General features: G+C 47.6%; 1 protein-coding gene across 1 annotated transcript in view; it reads left to right on the top strand.

Annotated features, from left to right (window-relative positions):
- The first annotated feature begins 16862 nt into the window (after positions 1-16862).
- Positions 16863-20789, top strand: part of LOC106743854 — a 114187-nt gene continuing 110260 nt past the window's right edge. Inside the window, exon 1 of the mRNA XM_014618080.1 lies at positions 16863-17158. Coding sequence (XP_014473566.1) covers positions 17068-17158 — 91 coding nt within the window. The 5' untranslated portion in view covers positions 16863-17067. The remainder of the gene's footprint in view (positions 17159-20789) is intronic.

Genomic DNA, 20789 nt, shown 5'->3' with positions numbered 1-20789 from the left:
CGACCTTGTTATTCGAGAATTACTCTCGTCAGTCTTTCTTTTTCGCGTGCATCTACATCGGATTATAAAAACGACCGAAAATCAAGAAAGGATTTACGAGTGAGAGAGATCGCAGAAATCGACGGAGCGGCGGGATTCCGCGCTCGCGCGGAATTATTTTATCGTCCTCGTCGCAATCTCTCGTCGCGATAGATACAGTCAAGACGATGATTGATCTCGCCGGCCGTCGATTGCGAGCGCGTTTACGAGCGCATAATGCAGTCGAGTCGTCGTCGTCGTGAATAATGAAAATTTAATTGCGATCGTGGCGGAGACGGGGCGAGCGGATCCGCCGGAGTCATCGATCTATCTGAGGGAGGGACGGCCGTGCGCGCTTCGTCGTTTTGCGGTATCCTCGAAAAAGTTATTGCTGTTGAAGCTATTGAAGAACGTGAGCTGACTGGAATTGGCCGGCGTGCGAGTTTCCCGAAGTTTACCGGAAAAGGCGTCGCCTTAGCAACCACCCCCGCTGGTCGCACATGAATGGCTACACGCTCTCTCGAATACCTCATAAATGTATACGGCAACCCTGTCTATTAGCAGACAGCGAAACTCGTTATAAATCAAGCGGTAACAGGCGAGCGCACCGTTATCCGGAGAACGCCCCGTTACCCGTTCCGTCTCTCTCTTCTAATCGCGATCCGTGTCGTCTAATAACGCGTCGCGCTTCGCCCGAAATTTGTGATTAAATACCTTCCGCCCGTTGCGTTCCGATTACGTTGCAATAATAAACAGGCACAAGCCCGGGTCAAAATTTTGCCATTGTGTTGGACCTTTGAGGTAATTGGTCCGTGACAATACCGTGACAATAATGGGAATTTAACAAATATAGCATCGTTAAAGCGGATTCTTACCAGCCTATAAGCGATCTGAGTAGACGCAAACCGCTCTCAATCGCAATCAAAATCCGCGTCAGAATTTCGACACGGGAAATAGTAAAATAACAAGAGCGAACGCCNGGGGGGGGGGGGGGGGGGGGGGAAGAGATGGTAGAGCAATCGCTAACATTATCGTAATTAAAAGCACGGGGAACCGAATATGGACGCTTTAATAACGTTAATTAAAACATCACGCTGAGTAGCGTGATAAAATATTAACAACATTCGCACGTCGCGCGGCGGATTAAAGAGGCCGATGCGCTCACAGGAAAGAGCGCCTCTCCCCCCTTTTCCTCCTTGGGATTACCCGTTGCCGCGACGAAGCGGACGCGCAATCGATCTCCCGGACGTTCGACGAATTTCGACGATGCCGCGGGTCGGGAACGGGAAACGTGTCGGTTTCCCCCGCGAAACGCGCAACTCGTGATCGCACTCTTGCGGCCGGTCCTGCGCGGCGGAAGCAGAGAAGGTCGAAGCTCGCGCTCTTAGGGGGTGGCTCCCACTTAACAAGCGTAATTGGAGCAGGTGGTCGACCGGCTCCGCGGTTTCCTCGCGTATATAACCGTCCCGAAGTATTTTACTTCCTAACGCGGCGGCGGCGTTTGTTTATCGAGGTTAAGCCGACCGATATAGCGCACCGGCGTCGTCGAAATTTCACCACCGCTGGCGGCGATGACGGTGCGGGCGGTAGTGGTAATAGCAGTAGCGTCGGCGACGGCGCTGTTGGTAGCGATGCTCCGTAACTAATGAATCGTCGAGTCAAGCGGCCGAGCCCCGAAGCTAAAACTTCGTCAAGTGGAGCGATCCGATAAACAAGTAACGCGCGACTATGAATCAAAGGTAAAGGCTCGAATAATAAGGCGGGCAAACGCAGAGCGGGAAAGCTCAAGCGTCAACCGCTTAACGAGCGTCGCTTCCCCGCGGTTTGCACCTATATTCGTCCGCCGACCGCCGCGAAAATATCCCCGTGAGGTGGTTAGAACGCATCCGGCGCAACTCGTCGTCGTCATGTAATTACAACGGCGACGTTCTGCATTATGACCCGGTGAATCGCGCCCAGAGAGCAGAGAGAAGGAGAAGAAAGTCAGAGCAAGAGAGAGAGAGAGAGAAATGGGTAGGAGGGGGTTAATGCGGTCAGGACAACGAGAGCAATTAGATCGGGCGGGCCGAAGAAACAAGAAACCACGGTTCACCCCCGAGCCGAGCTGCCCGTGGGACTCGAGGCGGGACACCCTGCAGTTTCACCCCCGCCGAGGGTAGGCGCGCTCGGCCACATTGGCTCGATAATGTCCCCGAAAGTGAGTGGATAATTGGATTGCGCCCTAAGATACCGGAACAGGAAGCTGATGGAGTTTCGGAGGAGCCGCCCCATCCACTTTCGCCCTGGCTTCGCCCTCACCTCGCCCAGCCGCCCTCTGCGCCAGTCACCTGCCATTAACTCTAAATCAATCCTTCCGCGCCGATAAAGTTCCGCGTTCCTTAAGGAAGCGTCAGCACCTCCGCCATCACCACCTCCTCCTTCTCTTCATCGGCTTCTTCACCCGAAAGCTCGCGCGTCACGCTGAGGTACGCATTTTACCGCGAGCGGAACAGCGCGTCGCGGAGCGCTAAAATCGCGCGTTATTAACGGCCGCCGAGTATTCAGCCGGCGGAAAACACTCAGCCACGAGCGGTCAGCGTTCATCGACCGGCGTTCGTCTTGCGAGAAGCCCGAAAGACGCAAAAAAGCGCCTCTCGCGACTCCCTCGACTCGGGGCGTGGGGAACGACTTGTAACGACGGCTGCGCGGAAAAAGCCGCCGGTGCATCTTGCACGAAAACGTTCCTCTCCTCCCCCCCCCTAACCCCCAGGCTTATACACTTCTTTCATCTCTTTATGCACAGGCGGACCGCGAGAAGGGGCGAGACGGGAGGAGGCGAGGAGGCGAGGGAGCGGGAAAGAGAGGGAGGGAGGGTGGGAGGATGGAAAAAGTGGCGGAAAGTTGGCGAAGAAAAACGCGAGGGAAAATGCGAATCGTCCGCTCGACATAACCGGAGAAATGTTTCCCGATCTCTCGCGTTTCTACCTCGCCGCTTGCCTTTGACAAGTACTAATACGAATTTCGTCGGTTCGCCTTACCCACCCGCCGTCCTCCCACCCTCTCCGCCCTCGCGGCCCCTCCCGGCCGCCTCTTCTCGGAGTCCACTTTAACGCGATATATCATTGTCGAATATTTTCCCGCCGTAGAGCCGTTTTGCCGAGAGACAGCGGCGCAGCGGCGAATTACGGGGCCGCGGGGCGAGATAACAGTATGGATTTTTCCTCCCTCCCGAAGAAGGATGGTAGGAGCGCCGGGGTACACGCGGGGCCGCAGGGGGACGCGGACGCACCGCAGCTTCGATTTCGAGAGCTCCGCGGAACACCCCGTCCGCGCGATACCGCGACATAGAGCGAGATACCAGGCTGTTGATCCGCCGAGGAACACGTCGCGCCGTCGTCCGCTGCGAAAATTCGCGGGTGAGACCGATTCAACGGCGCCGTATTAACTCACCGTATGATTCGTGGGTCGTTTGGGGAACAGTAAAAATTTGAACTGACCGCAGAATTTCACTGGAATTAGACGTGGAATTTTCATTTGAGGAAATTTATAAGGAGAGTCTATTCTTGTATGTGTTGTATGTGTCGTTAATTGGCTGAAAAATTGCGAGCACGTAAAGTCACGCGTGTCCCCGAAATGACCCGTAAATCACACGGCGTTAGCGAAAAATAATATTATAGATTTCTCTTTTCTGTAAGTGTATTTTTCTCATGATATAACGTATTTATAAATGTAATGTATTTATTAATGTGAGAGTTGAATTTTGTATTTCTTAAATTGCTGTTATTTTATTTTGATTTAACAGTTGACCGTTTATTCCATTCAAAATAAAGAATTTTCAGGTGAAATTTATCAGTTCTTTCGATCACCGTTTTCGCCTGAAAAATGTAGGTTTTAGTTTGTTCAAATAATTGTTTTCTTCAGCGGCATGCTAAACTTTTTTTTACGGATCATTCTTCAAGAATGTCAGTCTACGGGAGTTTCCGCTTAACGCGTTCAAAAGTTACGAATATTTTCCCTCGGGTAGAAAAATCATATATTTTCTTCTGTGTTTTCCTCAAGGAAGAAAGTGATAAACAACAAGCATTAGTACATTGAACTTTGAACCAGAAATCTTGAACCTATCGCTAGGTACAATAGCTTTATAGACATAAACTTGTAGATTGGATTACTCTGAACGAAAAACTCCTAATATCATTTTGCAAATAATGCGCAAATTTTTAAGTTTTTAATTAAAGAAGCCTCTTTACATTTTCATAGCCATTTTCACTAATTAATAATTCGATCTTTGCGCGCCGTTTGCGAAATAGTAGAGGACATTTTTGTTCATCCGTTCTACGCCGTCGCGAAGTTTGTTTATGTTGATCTGGGACACCTTATAATTTTTATGTATTGATACGACAATTGGGCATGTTTCAATGTATCTCAAATTGTCCGTAAACGTATCTTAGAACGAACCGATACAAAGGTATCGATTTCAGATACAAATGCATCGATATAGTATCAAAACCGGTCTGCGTCCCATCATTGTTCGCGGGAACTCGCTCGTCGCTGCGCCTTCGGCGAAGGATGAAAACTTTCGTCGCGAGCGCTCCATATAAAAAATTCAGGACTTTCGAGATTTGACGTCGCTTCGACGACGAGACGAAGAGGTGGCTGCGGGGGGCAGGGGGGAAGGAGGGAGACGCGACTTTTCGTGTCGTACCCGGTGGTCGATTGTGTTAGCATTACGCGGAATGCCGTCGATTTCGCCGTGGATTTATACGGATATCTGCTCCGCCTCGCGCGCGACAGAGCTCGCTCTTCAGAGGCAATTTCGCCGACCCGTGAAGAAAGGGAGAGAGGGAGAGAGAGAGAAAGAGAGAGAGAGAAGGGGGCAATCAGAGAACTAGGGAGAGAGTGAGAGAAACCGGGGTGTTCTTCGCGCTATCCGGCGCGCGCCGAGAAATTTCGCTATGAAATTGCCGTTACGTGATTGTAATTGCTGTTAACGATCGTGCGGCGGTTATGCCGAGGTCGAGTATTAATTGAGGGTTTCGCGGCCGCAAGTCGAGCACGTCCGCGATTTATTGCGCTCGCTTCAAGTATGAAGCGATATTCCCCGACCAATTCCTATCCACACACACACACACATACACAGCTCTCTCTCTCTCTCTAGTCGCGTCCCGAATCCCCCACGCAGCGATTGATATCGCCGCATAGAAAATGCAACTAATGGTTATTTGGGATTATAATTAATCGACGGGTTTTATCTTTCCCCTTCAGGCTTTCATTCTCTCGCCCTCTGCTCGTTTACGTGGCGGTACGGTTTAACTATTGTTGCTGATGCCGTTGCTGCAGCCTCTCGAGTCTGCGTTTAACGGGGAAATAAATTACGTAACATAAAACGGCCGCGTTTTCGTCACGCTCGGAACATACAGAATTTTTATTCGGGCATTATGCCGACCATATTTACGGAGAACGAGAACCCCGTTGCTTTCTCTCTCTCTCTCTCTCTCTCTCTCTCCCATCCATTCTTCCTTCTCTTTTCGCAATTTTCCTTTTTGTTCTCGCGTTGCGGGGCATTCGGCCGGCCGGTTAATGCACCTGCCTGCAGGTCGTTTAATTATTCTCGACATTACTCTGAAGCAAGACGGCTGAGAGGACGGAGGAAGAACGGGGGAGGGGGGGAGGCAGAAGGAAGCAGGGTTGAGTCGGCGGGTCGGGAATAGTCACCGGAAGGATGTCCGGAACAAATGGCGGCGACGTTCTTGAAACTCGTTACAACTTCGAGTCCGCCGGTTAATTTGTTGTTTGCGCTTTGATTCCGGGACATTTTTTCGTTGCACTTTGCCGAAAGGGCAACGCGCGAAAGTGAAGGTATAGGGGGAGGGAGTGGTATGGCGACACTTTATGCATTCCGAGAGCGGGCGATTATTTGAATAAAGTTTAATTAATTCATTTTCTATCCTCAAAGATTTTTAACAGTCGCCGCGCGCTTGCGTTGGGGATAAAGAGAGAGAGAGAGAGAGAGAGAGGGAGAAAGAGACGCTCCTGTTCACCTGTTTTCCCGTTTACTCGCGATATCGACGTAAAAACGAAATGAACGACTTCCGTTCACGAAGCCGAGCGCGCCGGCCCGCCGCTCCAGATTGTAACACGAATAGTTACGTCCGGTTCTGCTGTGTTCGCCGCCTCTCTCTCTCTCTCAACGAATCGATATTTCGTATATAAAAGCGTGCCCTACATTTTCATATGTTTTTACCGGCGGAAACATTGGACCCTGGCATTCGAGTACCACGGCGCCGGGTTACTTTCTTCTTTTTTTTGATAAATTCCAGAGCAAATTCCTCGTGAACGATTATCCGCTCGGATGGCGGATCGACGTGACGGTGAGACGATACGCGCGGCGGAAGATTAAAGAGTGGGATGCGCGATCATTAAGATTGATTTCTTGAAAATAACGTAATAACTCGAACATTGCCGATACGGCCGGCGTGCAAATGAGTACAACTGCGGTTAACGGAACGCGGATATAAAATTCGATCAAACGGACGGAAATATATCTTGCAAAGCGCGCCGTGTCGAAATATCTCGAGAATCTGCTTTGCATTTTTGGCAAACGAGTGACACAGAAAACCCTTCTCGTTTCGAGAACGTCCCATTTTTATTACTTTTCCTTCTACATTTTCTTCTTCTCTTCTTTCTCCTTTCGTTTTTTTCTTCTACCATTTTTGTTCGATCCAAATTTGTTCGCTACCGCGACTAAATTTATTAGGTATTCGAATTTAGACGCTATAACGAACATTTAATACACAATAATACTAAAATCATATTTATATTCTCAAATAAAAATGATTGCTTTTTTTTTTAAACTTAACAGAAGCAGAGACTTCTGAATCGTGAGTTTACTACACAAACAATACACAGTGCATTTTAAAGCTAAAAGTTGATATTTTTGCATACTTTTGATATTACAATTGATCTCTTGATATTTTCAGCGTTAACGAAATTTAGGATAAAAATTTGCTGCCAATGTTATCATGAAAACTTCAAAGATTTACATTTTTGGCCTCTTTCACGCTATTTCTCTTAAAATCGTAACTCAATGGGCAAATTTGAATAACAAATTTGTGTTCAACAGACGAAAACCATCCGAGAACATTTATCTTCATTCTAAATACAGACAAACAGTTAAAATTTGTTGACTAGTGTATTTCAGCGAATAAAATTGTACCCGTAGCAAATACATTTGATCTCTAATAACCAATCTTTAGCAATGACGGCAAAGTTCGACCTAGCTAATGAGATCTAGCTACGTATCTCCGAGATTTATCTACTATGTATTGATACAAGTCCTAGAGTCATCTTTGCTCAATCAACCGCCACGTTCAACCGATCATTGAGGAATTTGGCGATTCGAACGACGACGACGGACGCACGATTGCGACTGGGAAGAAAGTTTTTAATCTTTCCGTCGCGGGAGAGTCGGCAGAATTACGCGACAGTTATCTCAAAGATAGTACGTATACTTCGTCCGTGAGATTATCCCGGGATTAAGGCTCGCATTACGACAAGCCTCGATTACTCCCGTCCATCGGCAGAATGTTTGCCGGTATTATCCGAATTAAGGGAGATCCCTTTAATTAAATGAAATTCCCCGTCCGGACGGAAAAATCCCACGACGCGCCCCCTACGTCCGCGTCGGAACGCGTCGTGGGTCTTGAAACCGTCGCCGGAGAGGATGTATCTCGATTGCGTTTTTAATATGAGAAATCCGCGCCTCACCGCTATTTCATCTCCCCCGTTGCTTCCCCTCCTTCGTTTCCACGGGATTGTATTTTCCAACGCGGAGACACTTTCCATATCGGCGCGATTAAGAGATCGTCGCGCGAGGGCTTAATTCAAGTAGAAATTTGAGCACCGTGGGTCACAGATCGTTAGCACCGCGTGCCCTGCCCGAGTCGAAATTCTGATGCCATTTTGACGCTCTAATTGGCCCGGAGAGTCGGATTTTCAGTGGCGATATTAAAAAGCTCCTACATAAGTTTATTATTTACTGAAAAAAATACTTCCCTTTATCACTTTATTCAACTGTAGTAATAAATGTTAATTGAATTATATTATATACAATAAATGTAATAAATGTTAATTTTGAACGAAATTAAAATTAAGAAATATACACAAAATATTACAAACACGGAGATATTATTTAGTTTTTATTTTTATTTATTAATGCTTTATTTATACGTCAGTTGAGCTAATATATATAATAACGAATGTATTTCAATGCTGAACCTGCGGAAACGCAAATTTAAGACATTATCAGGATCGTCGATGGGAGTAAATTATATTATCAGAATTAAAACTGTGAATCCGTTTCGCTATCTTAACTTCTACTAACTGTGCTGTAGAAATTTGAAAGTTTAATGTAAGGCCAAGATTTCGTCTCAGGTGAGCGACTTGAAACTCCGACGGAGCTAATCTCGGGGCGAGCGAATGACTTTCGGAATATCTATCGGATTTCGTCTCTCGCCAGGAGGATTTATGACTGCTTTAAGCATGCATCTTGCATAAGTCAGTTAAGAGATTCCTGTGTGTGTGTGCGCGCGCGCAATCTATCATTTATACGCGCGAATTGATAGGCGTTATGTTTCCACGTCGTTCCGGCACTTTCGCGGAGAACGATTTTAGGAAGTCGATTAACGCCGTAGGTCACCTTGCCGACGTTCCGTCGGCGTTCGTGGCGTGCCTGCGGGCAGGATCAGGACGCCGACGAGGAGGAGGGCCGATGGCGGATCGCGAAAGTGCGAGCGAGCGAACGGGAACGAGTTCGGAAAGTAACACAGCGGTGCTTACGATTATTGCCTCGGCTTTGCGGACGATTAATTTTCGTCGACATTTTTAGCGGCTGCGCCGGCGGAAGCCCCGGTTCGCGTGGTTCCCTGCGCAGTCCGCTCTAATCGATTCCGAAACGACATTTTCACCGGCGACGCGTGCCCAGCATTTGCGAGAGAGCTCGGGGATACAAAAACGAGAAAAGAGAGAGAAAGAGAGAAAGGGGGGAGAGAAAGGAGAAAAAGCGCACACGCGTGATCCAATTCCGCGGTAGACCCGGGCGCGTGTTGAAAAGAGCGAAAAAAGCCGCGCGAGTCGCGTTACTATTCGCGAGAATTAGCAAATGGAGCGGCAACGTTCTGCGCTTTTGTGCGTCTCGCTTTTGCGCCGCGTTGACATATCAAAATGAAATTACGGAGATTTTCCCCATACCCCTCCTCTCGTGAAATCAATTTGCACCGTGGACACATTTTGTCCTTTTTCCTCACTTTTGCGCGTTGTTTTTTTCATTCGTCCTCTTTTTTCCCAACGTGACGCACACGATCGGTCGGTCAGTTGCGCGCGCGCGCGGAAGTAAATTACAACAATTCGTTCCTACGTGGAATTTCAGATTTCACGGACGCGTTTTCAAAATCATCCCCCGCGGAAACGTAGCGCGTGATCGATTTCATAAGACGACGGCTCGCCATCGACGATGCCGCGTCGATAACAATCTCGTTATTGCGGTGACGAGCCCCGTCGGGGATGGACGCAAATTCATTCGTCTCGCGCGCAAATCCGCCGCCGTTTAACAATACGGGCGTAACGATTCCGCGGGCATACCGGCGCGGAGCACTTAAAACCGGTGTTCAGTCGTGGGCGAGCGAGCGTGGATTCTATCCGCGAAATTTATTCAAAGATATGGAATACCTTATCGCGACTGGAAACGCCGCGACGATGCGTTGTTACGTTGCCCCCGCAGATCCGCGCGAAATGAAAGCATCGGAAAAATTCCTTGGCGCTGAGAGAGAGAGAGAGAGAGGAAAGAGTGTGATTTCTCGTCGCACTTATGCGCCGCGATTTTTCTCACGACAAGCGTGACCGTTCGTAAGAACCCGAGAGCCGGAGGGAACGTACGAGACCGCGACGGGAGGACGGGAAAGTGGAGGGAGGGGAAAGAGGAGGCGCGAAAGAAAAAGGAGCGGAGGAAATGCCCAGCTGTTTCGCGAACGCGCAATTATTTAAATGGCGCGCCATTAAGGACGCGCGAGTCCCGCGAGAGTGAGTAGAGAGGATCCCGGGATCATACGTGTCCGAGATGTTATCCACATTTCTCGCCGCGGCTTTCTTCTCGCGATTTCCATTTTAATTAATTTCCTGCGCGCCACCAGCCGCGGAAGAGCGGATTTGTCCGGCGGTGGCGCGACTTGCGATCCACAGTCGGCTCGGAAACCGCGATGAGCGTGAAACTGACCGGACTGTTTGACGGATTACCATAGATGTGTAATCGCGATAATGATAGTCATAAATTACGACCCGAGCTGTCTCGCCGAGATTCACTCGAAACTCATATTAACCGACCTTCTGACGAAATTTCTCGCTCGTGTAAAAATTTCGCGAAAATAAGCAAAAGTTACGCGAACATTCGGAAATAACATGAAAACGATCCTCCCACGATCAGAGAGCGAGAGTTTTCTGACCACAGTTCCGAATCCCTTTCTCGAGCTGGAAAAACGTTCCAGGCTCGACGTCTTCCTCGAGGCCGCCACGATCCCGCTTCCTACGCGCCGTTTTGTCGTGTCGCCCTGCCGTAATTTACGTCGAAAGTTGCTTACGGAGGTGCATGAAGGTAGAGCGCGGTGCCGTCCGGGCTGCTTTTGCGTCCAGTTAATCGAGATTAAGATTGATTAATCGGCAAACGTAATTCGCGGAGCATGGGCGTGATAGTTCGCAGTCACGAGCGTCGCGCCGCCGCCGCTGTGCGCTCTCACGTTCTTTCTCGCATCGCCGTATTATTCCGTTAAAATGGAATTTCACGTTGCGTCCGAGTTAATGCCTCCGCCGCGAAAAACTGTCCGAGGAGACGGAGAGAGCTCGCTTTAATGCCGAGATACTAATTTAAAGAGCCGCTATTAAAATACATAATGCCGTACGCGCGCGAGTCTTTCCCCCCCTTCTCCTATTTTTCTCTCTTTTTCCCCTTCCTTTCTTTCTTTCCATCTTCCTTTCTGTTTCTCTTTCACTCGGACTTATGCGCAAATCTCCCTTACGATGAAAACTGAATCGAGAAGCGTGGTAAGGGAACGAGGGATCTCTTAATAAGTATGTTATATAGGCGTTTCAAGAGCGTAATAAAACGTTTGTGGATTATGTAAAGGAGGTTTTTTTACGGCCGGTGATACGTAAAACGCGCTCTATGGGACAAAGGCAAACAGGAGGGAGGCGGGCGAAATGATGCGATAAAGGCGAATAAAAAATGCAAAAGTCCGCAAAATTATCGAGGCATCTTTCGCGGTCGTGATATCGATTCGTTCGACGGTGGTGCTTCTTATATTTTACACGCGTTACGGACGGAATAACAGCAATTATCGTTAATGTAATCCGCGCGTTGAATTATAACGATAACGTGTAAACGACGGAATCGCCCCGAAATTGCTTTCGCATGTAATAACGCGATAATTAAATTCTTATTCTTTCTTTCATCTCGAAGTAAGAAGTGCGTTACCGTTACATTTTTCAGGCGATATTAAGGTGTCCTATATAAGCTTATTATTTAAAATTATATAATGAAAATAAATAAAATAATATTATGAAAAATTATTTTCTCATCACTTACTTAACTATCTAAGTAATAAATATTAATTTTGAACGAAATTAAGATAAATATATTATACACAATATCACAAACACGGAGATATTATTTATGTTTTGTTTTTCTTATCGATGCTTTATTTATATGCCAGTTGAACTAATAGAGGTGCGTACATAATATAAAATGATATATAAATATTTAAATATGTGTATATGTAATATATTGCAGTAAGTTATTAATAATTTAAATTGTAAATTTCCTATGGTTATATTTTCTGGACAGGTCGACAATGGTCAACAATTCTGAAATTTTTGTATATCTTTATATTAGTTACCAATATCACAGTAGTTTTTTTATTAAAATCCTAAATATGATGTAGAAGAAATTAAAAATAGAAGTTAAAAATAGGTCATTAACTTCAAAGAAAATATTATATTAATATATGAAAAGTAGCAGGTTTAGTTACGAATATCTCGGATGGCCAATCGTTTTCTAACGTTTACAGACAGATAATAGATAATATTCCATCAATACGTAATTGAAATTTAAAATAATTCCTAAAAAATAGTTTGACGCACCAACTATTGTAAGAGCGTCAAAGTAGCATTAAAATTTCAACTTGGGAGTGAGTGAAAGAGAGAGAGAGAGAGAGAGAGAAAACGTTTTTTATTATACGCTGCGGGGTGTCAATATCGATTTAACCCTTTAAGCGTAACATATAAAAAAAAATGAAAAAATAATATAAATTATAATTTCATAGGAAAACAAATTAAAAATAAATTTATAATGAAAACTCAAATTATTAATATAGAGTGTGTGTCACTGAAAACTAGATAATTATATATAAATAACCGTGACCACCACATAAATAATGATTCGAATAATGATACAAATAATAATACAAGCAGAGAGAGAGAGAGAGAGAGACAGAGTGGATCTCATATTTATGAAGTTCGACGTGCGCGAAGCACGATTGAGAGAGGAGGACTAAAGCGCACGACGAGAAGTTTATCGCCACTGCTTCGGAGTGTCTCGCGACGCGGCTTGAAATCGCAATATCGATTTAACCCTTTGACTGGCTACGATATACCAGCGTGTCATCGCTTCACGACACGACGCGATGGATATGACGGACACGTCGCATACGCTATCGATTTTTCTCGCTTGTACGACGACGTGCGCGGCACGACGAGCCGGTGGAGGAGGGGGGGAGAGGGGGGCTGGAAATTGTGGCGTTGTAATAGTCGGTGGANCCCCCCCCCCCCCCACGCCAGTGTCGTGTGTCGTCGATTGATGTGATCGCTCGCGAGATCGCCGACGTACCGCGACGACAATGACGTCGTGGTGGATGGTATCGCTTCGTTAAACGTCGCCTTACGCGCAGCTCGTTTGCTCGGCGGCACGCCGCGAGTACCCGCCCAGTGATTGGGATCCGCGTCTCTACAAACGTGGAAAATAATCGAACCGAAATCCCCACGGACGGATCTGCCGATTATTTCTCAGTCGCTTGATTCACTCGCATCGCAAGAAGATTTCAACATTGCGTCTGTAATGTACATTTTTTTCCTTCTCTTTTTCGTGCCTACAAATGATATTGTACTATTATTTCTTCTTTTTTCTATAAAACGGGGAATTTTTTATATAAATAAGTAAATAAATAAATAAATATAGATTTTGTGATCCAATCTAACTTTAGTGTGAAATCGCGAAATTGAAAAATCTTTTCGTGCATTCCGACAGACGAATGCGAAGTGGATACACCCGCTCCTATTGTAGATGGGTCGATGCACATCGATCTCGACCTCGGGTCGCTAATTTCGATCGGCACGTGGCGGAGAAAACGCGAACGCTCCGGAGTGGCCGACACTTCGCGTCGACTACGTGGATCACGTGCGTCGGTACGGTGATGAAACATGCATCGTTTTCTTCCGCGCGGAAGATGAGAGAGATCCTCTTTGCTCATTCCTCTATCGGAACCGTATATATTCCGCGGCGGCCTGAATTATTTACGTTTTCATCGCCCCTAATAATTTCCGGATCACTCCTTGACCCTTCGCCGGCCCGGATCGATCGTAATTGTCGCTGAATTTTTCAACTTTTCACGGCAAATCGGATCTCAGCGCCGATCAATTCTAATTCCTCCCGTCGTTGCGCGATCACGAGCGGCGAAATCGCGTGAATAATTTTGACACGTCGCCACTCTCGTCGATTCCGCGACGGGGAGGAGGGGTGGTCGGGGGGGAGGGTGGAAAAATCGCGCGAACGAACTCCCCGAGCTCGTCACGTAATATTTTCGACGGGCGATCCTTTCATTTCCTTTATTCTTTTTCACCTCATTTTATCTCTCACCCTGCCCCCTCCCCCCAATTTCCCCTTTCTCTCATCACGACGGGAGCGCTTCCGATACGGCGGGGAATCGACGTCGCCGCACAATGACTCATTCGTGGCCGCTTATAAAATGAGATTTTATCGCGGCGACTTTTCGCACCTCCTTAATTTTCCGCAGACGACTCCTTAATCTCGTCACTACCTCGCCCGCGCTCGTCCCATCCACCCTCTCCTCCCTTCCCGGCGGGCGGCAATCTAATTTTCCGCCTAAAAGGAAAGGGTTTTAATCGCCCGTCGCCGGGAACCACTTGTCCCCGGCGATTCACCGAAAGATGCTCCTTTTTTCTCTCCCCGCGCCCCTCATAATGTATTTACGGAGCTCTTAATTACCGTAGCGTCGCTCGGTCGCACTTGATTAACCTTGACACTGCAACTTGACGTCTCTCAGACGTACAATGATTATATCTTGTAAGTAAGTGATTTAATAAATTCTTAATCAATTTTTCTTAATCACTAAAACTGAGGATCAGGATTGCGTGTCGGGCAACCTGTCGAGGGTTGTTACTTCGCATCACCTTCGTCGCAGAAAGTGAGAATTGTCTCGCGACATTCGCGAATATCGGCGTTTTTCTCGAGTTTCCACGAGGCGTGAGTCTTCCCTCCGCCGGTGAAGTCGCGAAGGTGCAGCTGGCACTTCGACGTCCTTTCAGCGCGGAGAACGTGAGGGAGTCGACGCGACTTCACGGTGGCGAAGTGTTATAACTTCGTGTGCACCGACGACAATCCCCGCATCCGCTTCCGGCCGTGCGCGCGCGCCGGCAACTTCTTCGCGCTTGCCGGCGCGACACGCCGAGTCACGCGGTCAAGATTTGCAATTCCTGTACTTTTCCCGCCGACCCACACCGTCCGTCTCCCTCCCTTTCCTTCTCCCTCCGTTCCCCAACTCTTTCCTCCCTTCCTCCCTCGATCACGTCCGCGAGGAATTCTAAATTTCCTTGAAATTGAATGCGACGAGGAAGTTCACTGCGATTCGACGCTTCCGCGGCCGGCCGGAGCGTGTAAAACCGGCGTGGCAACTTCCGCATGCGGCACCTGCTCCGCCGAGAGGAGGAGAGCATCACGGTACATTGTGGCCGCTCGGTTATGGTCGTGCGACGATATTTAGACCCGTGCCGGCGAGAGAGAGAGAGAGAGAGAGAGAGAGAGGAGAAGGTAGCACACAGGTGTGCAGAAGTTTAACTCGAAGCTACCCGCTGCCTGCTCCGCGGGGGATTGTCGCTCCTCCGCGTGCATTGCTCGACGCAAGCGGACTCGTTTATCTTAGGATGATTGCGTGATTTATGCAACTATACGTACCGCAGCGGCTAATGTGACTCGACGCGTTAATTATCTATCGTCGCGATTATCGAGTCGTCCCGACGCGCGCGTCTCTCTCTCTCTCTCTCTCTCTCTTGACGCATGATTTAATTGCGTATAATTTGCTGCGCTGCGGATTTCCTTTTCTCTTTCCCTTCGCGCAGTCGCTGCCTCGTACTCTTTTCACCGAAATTTCAGCTCTGTGTTAAACCTTTGATTTTACAACACAGTAGGGGTTCAGGTAACAAAATATGTTCAATTTCACATACACACGTATATACAATTTTAATAATATAATTACACTTTTAATTTGACCCCGGACATGTATTATGGACTTGTTCAGAATCGATTTCCATCAAAAACTTTTAGTTATTTCCCCGAGTTTTTGTATTTTGTAGGAAACAATCGGGCGATTCCGATCGAAATCAATTTCGAACGAATCCATAATACGCACCCTGATGATGTTTGAAATTTCCATTTTCGCCGTTTTAACGTCAAATAAACTGTTGAAGGCTGTTAAAATATTAACACTTCAATCTGTAGAATTAAAGATTCAAAAGAGAAGTTAAAAAGTATCAATATCGACAAAATTGGTTTTTATTATAAGGTGCAAACCTTCCTTGACCCGTTTCGGGTCGGTAAGGAAAATATTGAGATCCAGGTATTATTTTCGAGTAATTGGGACCTAAGAAACTCAAGAAACCTAAAAACAGAATTTTCCGATCAGCCGTTTTCTCCGGAAAATAATCGGAACATTTGCCTTGAATGACACCTGACGTACACCTGGTGTACATCTGACGGCTCATATAACGGTAATCGTCATTTTTAACGATTTGAACTTTTAACAACATCTCATTGTTTTTCAATTTTTTATTTGTTACTATTTTTAATTAATTAATTAAAAAGTCAAGGCAATGAGTTATAAATATGTGTTTTGCAAAGTTATTTTTTGTTATCTACTATTGTATGCTTTTTTTCTTTCCGACTTATGTAAACACTTATTAGTCTTTAGAGAGCATGCCTTAGGACTGAAATAAACGTTCCCTCTCTCTCTCTCTCTTTCCTGCTCGAACGATATCGTCCGATTTCTAACCACACGCCCGACTCCCGTGCCGTATATCTCGTACGAGACTCGCGACGGGACTCCGGCGCGTTCCTCGCGTGTCCACGGCGACGTGCCGCGTCGCGTCGTTGCCACGGCGTAGCGTAATCCGGCCGGAAAGCCGGTTACGCTCGCCCTCATTAACTCGCCTCAACAATGAGCGTGGGTGTCGGCGTAGTACGTCGTCGTGGGGTCCTTTCAACCCCGTCCCCCCTCCCGCCTCCGCATCCACACCCTTCTCGAGACCGATGCGAATGGCGCACGCGCGAGCTGTCCTACTCTCTCTCTCTCTCTCCCCCCCTCCGTAGCTCTCTTCAACGATAACGACGACGACGACGTCGACGACGACGTCGACGACTACGTCGACGACTACGCTACGACGACGACGACGAAGGGGGACGATGCGTGTGGGGGCGGTTCGCGCGTAAAATCGCGCCGAGCAGCGGCGCTCAGTCGCGCGAGACACGTCGCGGGGTGCGGTTGGATCGCGGTGGTGGTCGCGGTGGTGCGTGCGTGCGTCCGTTCGTTCGTTCGTGCGAGTGATCGAATAGAGCACAGAAAGGAGAGAGGGAAGGACGACTACTCCCTGCCTGTCCTGGTCGCGGAGCTATCTGTGTCTTTGGCGCGAGGGTGGCACCGACGAGATGCGCGCGTGCCGATAACGATAAGGCCGCCAGGGATGTGCCTAGCGGGGGGCGCTCGGGCCCTCCTGCTCTTGGCGCTCGTGCTGTGCCAGCGTGCCGGCCGCGTCGATGGGAAGAATGATAACTGTGAGTACGCACCGCGTGCTTCTTATCGATGTGACTCGACGGCGCCGGCTCGAAGTGTCCAGGGTAACACGAGAGCAACGAGCAGGGAGGGTGGCTCAAGTGCGCGTATTCGCACGCCGCGATATTTTCGCCGTCCGCTCGCGAATAACTCGATTCGGTTGGGCGGCGTCTTCCCCGAGGCAGACCCGTCGTCGCGAACACGTCTCCGTCGCGAGTGCACGTGCGGTCTCGCGCGATTTCGATCCGCGCGCGAGTCCATCTTGTCGATCGGGGCGCGCGCGCGCGCGGCGAAATTGCCGGCTCGCTCGAACGTTTACGGTTTAATTCGCTCTCTAATCCGTCCGAGAGCGGAGATCGCGCCAAGATACACACAAATGCCGCACACGTATATGCGCGTACACACGCTTGACCGGCCGGCGCAGTCGGACCGGCAAAGGGATGCAGATTAGACGATGACTGCAGTGTAACGCGATTTATAATAAACTGACGTAATCGCGCGGACATCGGGCGTATCGCGTCATAAATATCGCGAACGGAAGTACGTATCGTTATCGTTCTGTACGTAGCTGGTAATGAACCGTTATGAATGACGGTGATAAATTAGGCGAAGATCGTTGAACCGCGTGCATAAACGTAACTTAGCCGCCGGCGTTATCCAAGATGTCCGGGACGCGCGATACCCTCGCCCGACCCGCGAATTTAAGACGGATATATTACGCGGCCGTCCGCGAAATATCGACGAATGTCAAAGGACAACCGGAGGTAGAATGTCGTCCCGAGAAGTAACCTTGCTTCGCAGTCTCGCTTTTACCCTCCAGTGGCAAAGTGAATTTTCAGAACGTCCGAGTGTTTTGCTACAATTATTTACAGTCAGTTAGTAAATTTTATTCGATTATTCCACTCATAAGTGAACGGAGAAAGAAGTTTCGTGTTATTGTTATTTATTTCCTCGAACCGTTTCGTACATTAACTAGATGGAAAATGAATAAAACGGAACATGGAGTCGGATTCGATCCCAACCTTTACCGTCAGAGGATTAAGACGTAAGCAATGAGCAAATTGACCAAGCACAGTTATTTATTGGAAAAATAATCGACCTTGATTGGTCAATTCGCTTATTGCTTACGTCTTAAAGCAAGGTTGTAAACCAAGGCGTATATACATATGAAAAAAGGTCAGTCTTAAATCGAGAATAGATATTTTCGTATATTTGATGGAATTTGTTTTGATGCAAGTATTATTTGGACTCAATTCAAGACTAAAATCTTCTAAAAAAATTATAATATTCTTGCTTATATACGAGAATATTCTTGATTTAAGACTATTTTTTCTATATAGTTATGTCATAAAGTTATATCATAATTGCAAAACGATCTTTTCAAGGAAAATTTTACTTCTCGCGGTTATTCCACAGCTCGACGAGCGTTTCCGACTGGCTTGCCCCTCTTCCAACGCTCGGAGGCCACCGAATAAAATTTTCCTCGAAAAGAACGTGTTTTGAAACGTAGCCTTAGAAGTCTCCACTATTACTCGAGGCCCGAAACCGCGTCTGGGCTGCGATTTCGATTGCGCAATTCAGAAGTCGTCGTGAGTCATCCCCTAAGTAATTTCGTCGACCCCTTTGAACATGGCTGCGCGACGCGAAGCGGACGCGGACAGACTACGCGGAAATATTCCCAACGGCCTCGTCGTCCGCTTCCCCCGAAACGTCGCGACGACGAAATTCGTGGGGTGTCTATATCTGGAAATTTACCGTGGCTCGAGAACCGCGGACGACGCGCGGTAAAGTTATCTCGATTCCCGCCGTAAAGTCGAATCGGGAATTCGTGGCGTGGATTATCGCCGAGGTGGATCATCGCGTTGATTCTTGCGAGGCGAGGAGTCGAGGGATTTGTGCAGGTGGCCGTCTAACTTTCTCTCGCCCTTCGCCGTCGACGTATGTTAAGAAACACGGTGAACACGCCGAATTTCCCGACGTTATCGGCGCGAAAGCGTTCCTCTGAAACCCGTGGATTCCATTCCCCGTTATTGGTGAGCAACATTAAGAAAGATGATGCGAATCTCACGATCATCTGGCGATTATCTGAAATATTAAATTTCAAGATTCGACGAAACCGAATCGTTATACGAGTAAATTAAGTCATTTTGAACAGAAACGTGCTTTACCATTTCGTAAATACCACAAAATTTCTGAGTTATTAATTAAAGAAGCCTCTATACCGAAATATTTTCAATAATCAATACCTCTTTCCTTTGCGTGTTGTTTGCAAAATGGTAGAGAACTTTTTATTCATCTCAATCCGGCCTGCATTCTCACAGAATTTGTCTCTATTGGTCTGGACACTCCGTGTATCTCTTTCTTGACCAATAGCGGCTGAGAATGCTCGTTTGTTCATTTTCGAGGAGGAAAAAAATTTGGCGAGGTCATTCCGAAGGCGAAAACCGTGAGATCTCGTTAAATACAAATTTTCTCTGTATTCTCTCCTTTGTACTTTCTCTCTTCTCTCTCCCGTGAAATTTACTTTCCTCCAGTTTATACGCCTGTAACACTCGGTCGCAGTATTTTCACGCCGAACTCCATTCGCGCGACTTGGCGCGCACCTGAAAGTGGGTTATGTTCATATTCGTAGCGTTCGCGGCAAGAAAAGTTGTCTTAATGCATCAAGGGCGCATGTCTCGCGTAATATGTGCGAGGGAGCCGAGGTGGCTCACGACGCACTTCGGATCTCGCTTGGGATAGGTAAGGTTTACGATACCATAGCGGGAATCGATCCTATCGCAACGAGCACACCGCCGGCACGAACGTCGCTCGACGTGCAGAGAGTCCGTCCGTGCGAGAGTGTGGATGACTCTCTCTTGCCATTAACTTTACCCCACTAGTATGCCTCACCGGCGAGAAAACAGCCGAAAGCCTGTTCGAATTTCGAACGAATCTCGATCGATTGGGCACCGCACGCCCGGTGGATTGCAACAGAAAATCTGCGAGGATGCGTGATTTCTCACGGGAAAATAAATCAAACGCGCGGAGTAATTCACTGTTACGCATATAAGGCGTCGTTTCTCGAAACTCTCGCGGTATCCTCTACGCGAATTATGGGAGATCTCTCTAAAGTACAATCAGCGTATTATCATTGAGAAGTAGTAAACAGCCCACCGGGGAGTCTGTAGTTATATCGTCTGTAGTTATAACGTCGGTTTCCCATGTGGAAGCGTAGCCTTATTTAATTAAATAGATTCATATAAAATTTTCTTTATGGGAAACCCACTTGCGGATACCTCAGTTCCCGAATGGTCAATCGTCTTCTAATCACGTCAATAATTAGGTCATATTTATTAAATCTGCATACGGCGGAAGTTTCGACGAATTCTTAGAAATACTCATTTTACGCTACAACTACTTTAAGAGAGAAAGATAGTCTCTTCGTCATGAGGAGCGTCTCGAGGACCTTTTCGCAATTCCATTACGGGTTTCGCGCCGAAACCAAGATGCGCTCGAATTAAACGTCGGCGTCGTTTCCCGGTTTTATAAGTCCACACTCGGCCAAGACCCGGCGCGAGAACACTTTCCGAAACGTCGATACTCCGGGCGCGGCGACGCGGATTAAGTGCTGCTTCTACGACAGCGGGGTCG

This window comes from Dinoponera quadriceps, unplaced genomic scaffold, assembly GCF_001313825.1.
Source record: "Dinoponera quadriceps isolate SergipeBrazil2010 unplaced genomic scaffold, ASM131382v1 scaffold9, whole genome shotgun sequence".
Taxonomy (NCBI): Eukaryota; Metazoa; Arthropoda; class Insecta; order Hymenoptera; family Formicidae; genus Dinoponera; species Dinoponera quadriceps.
This window is presented reverse-complemented; position numbering and strand designations above follow the sequence as displayed.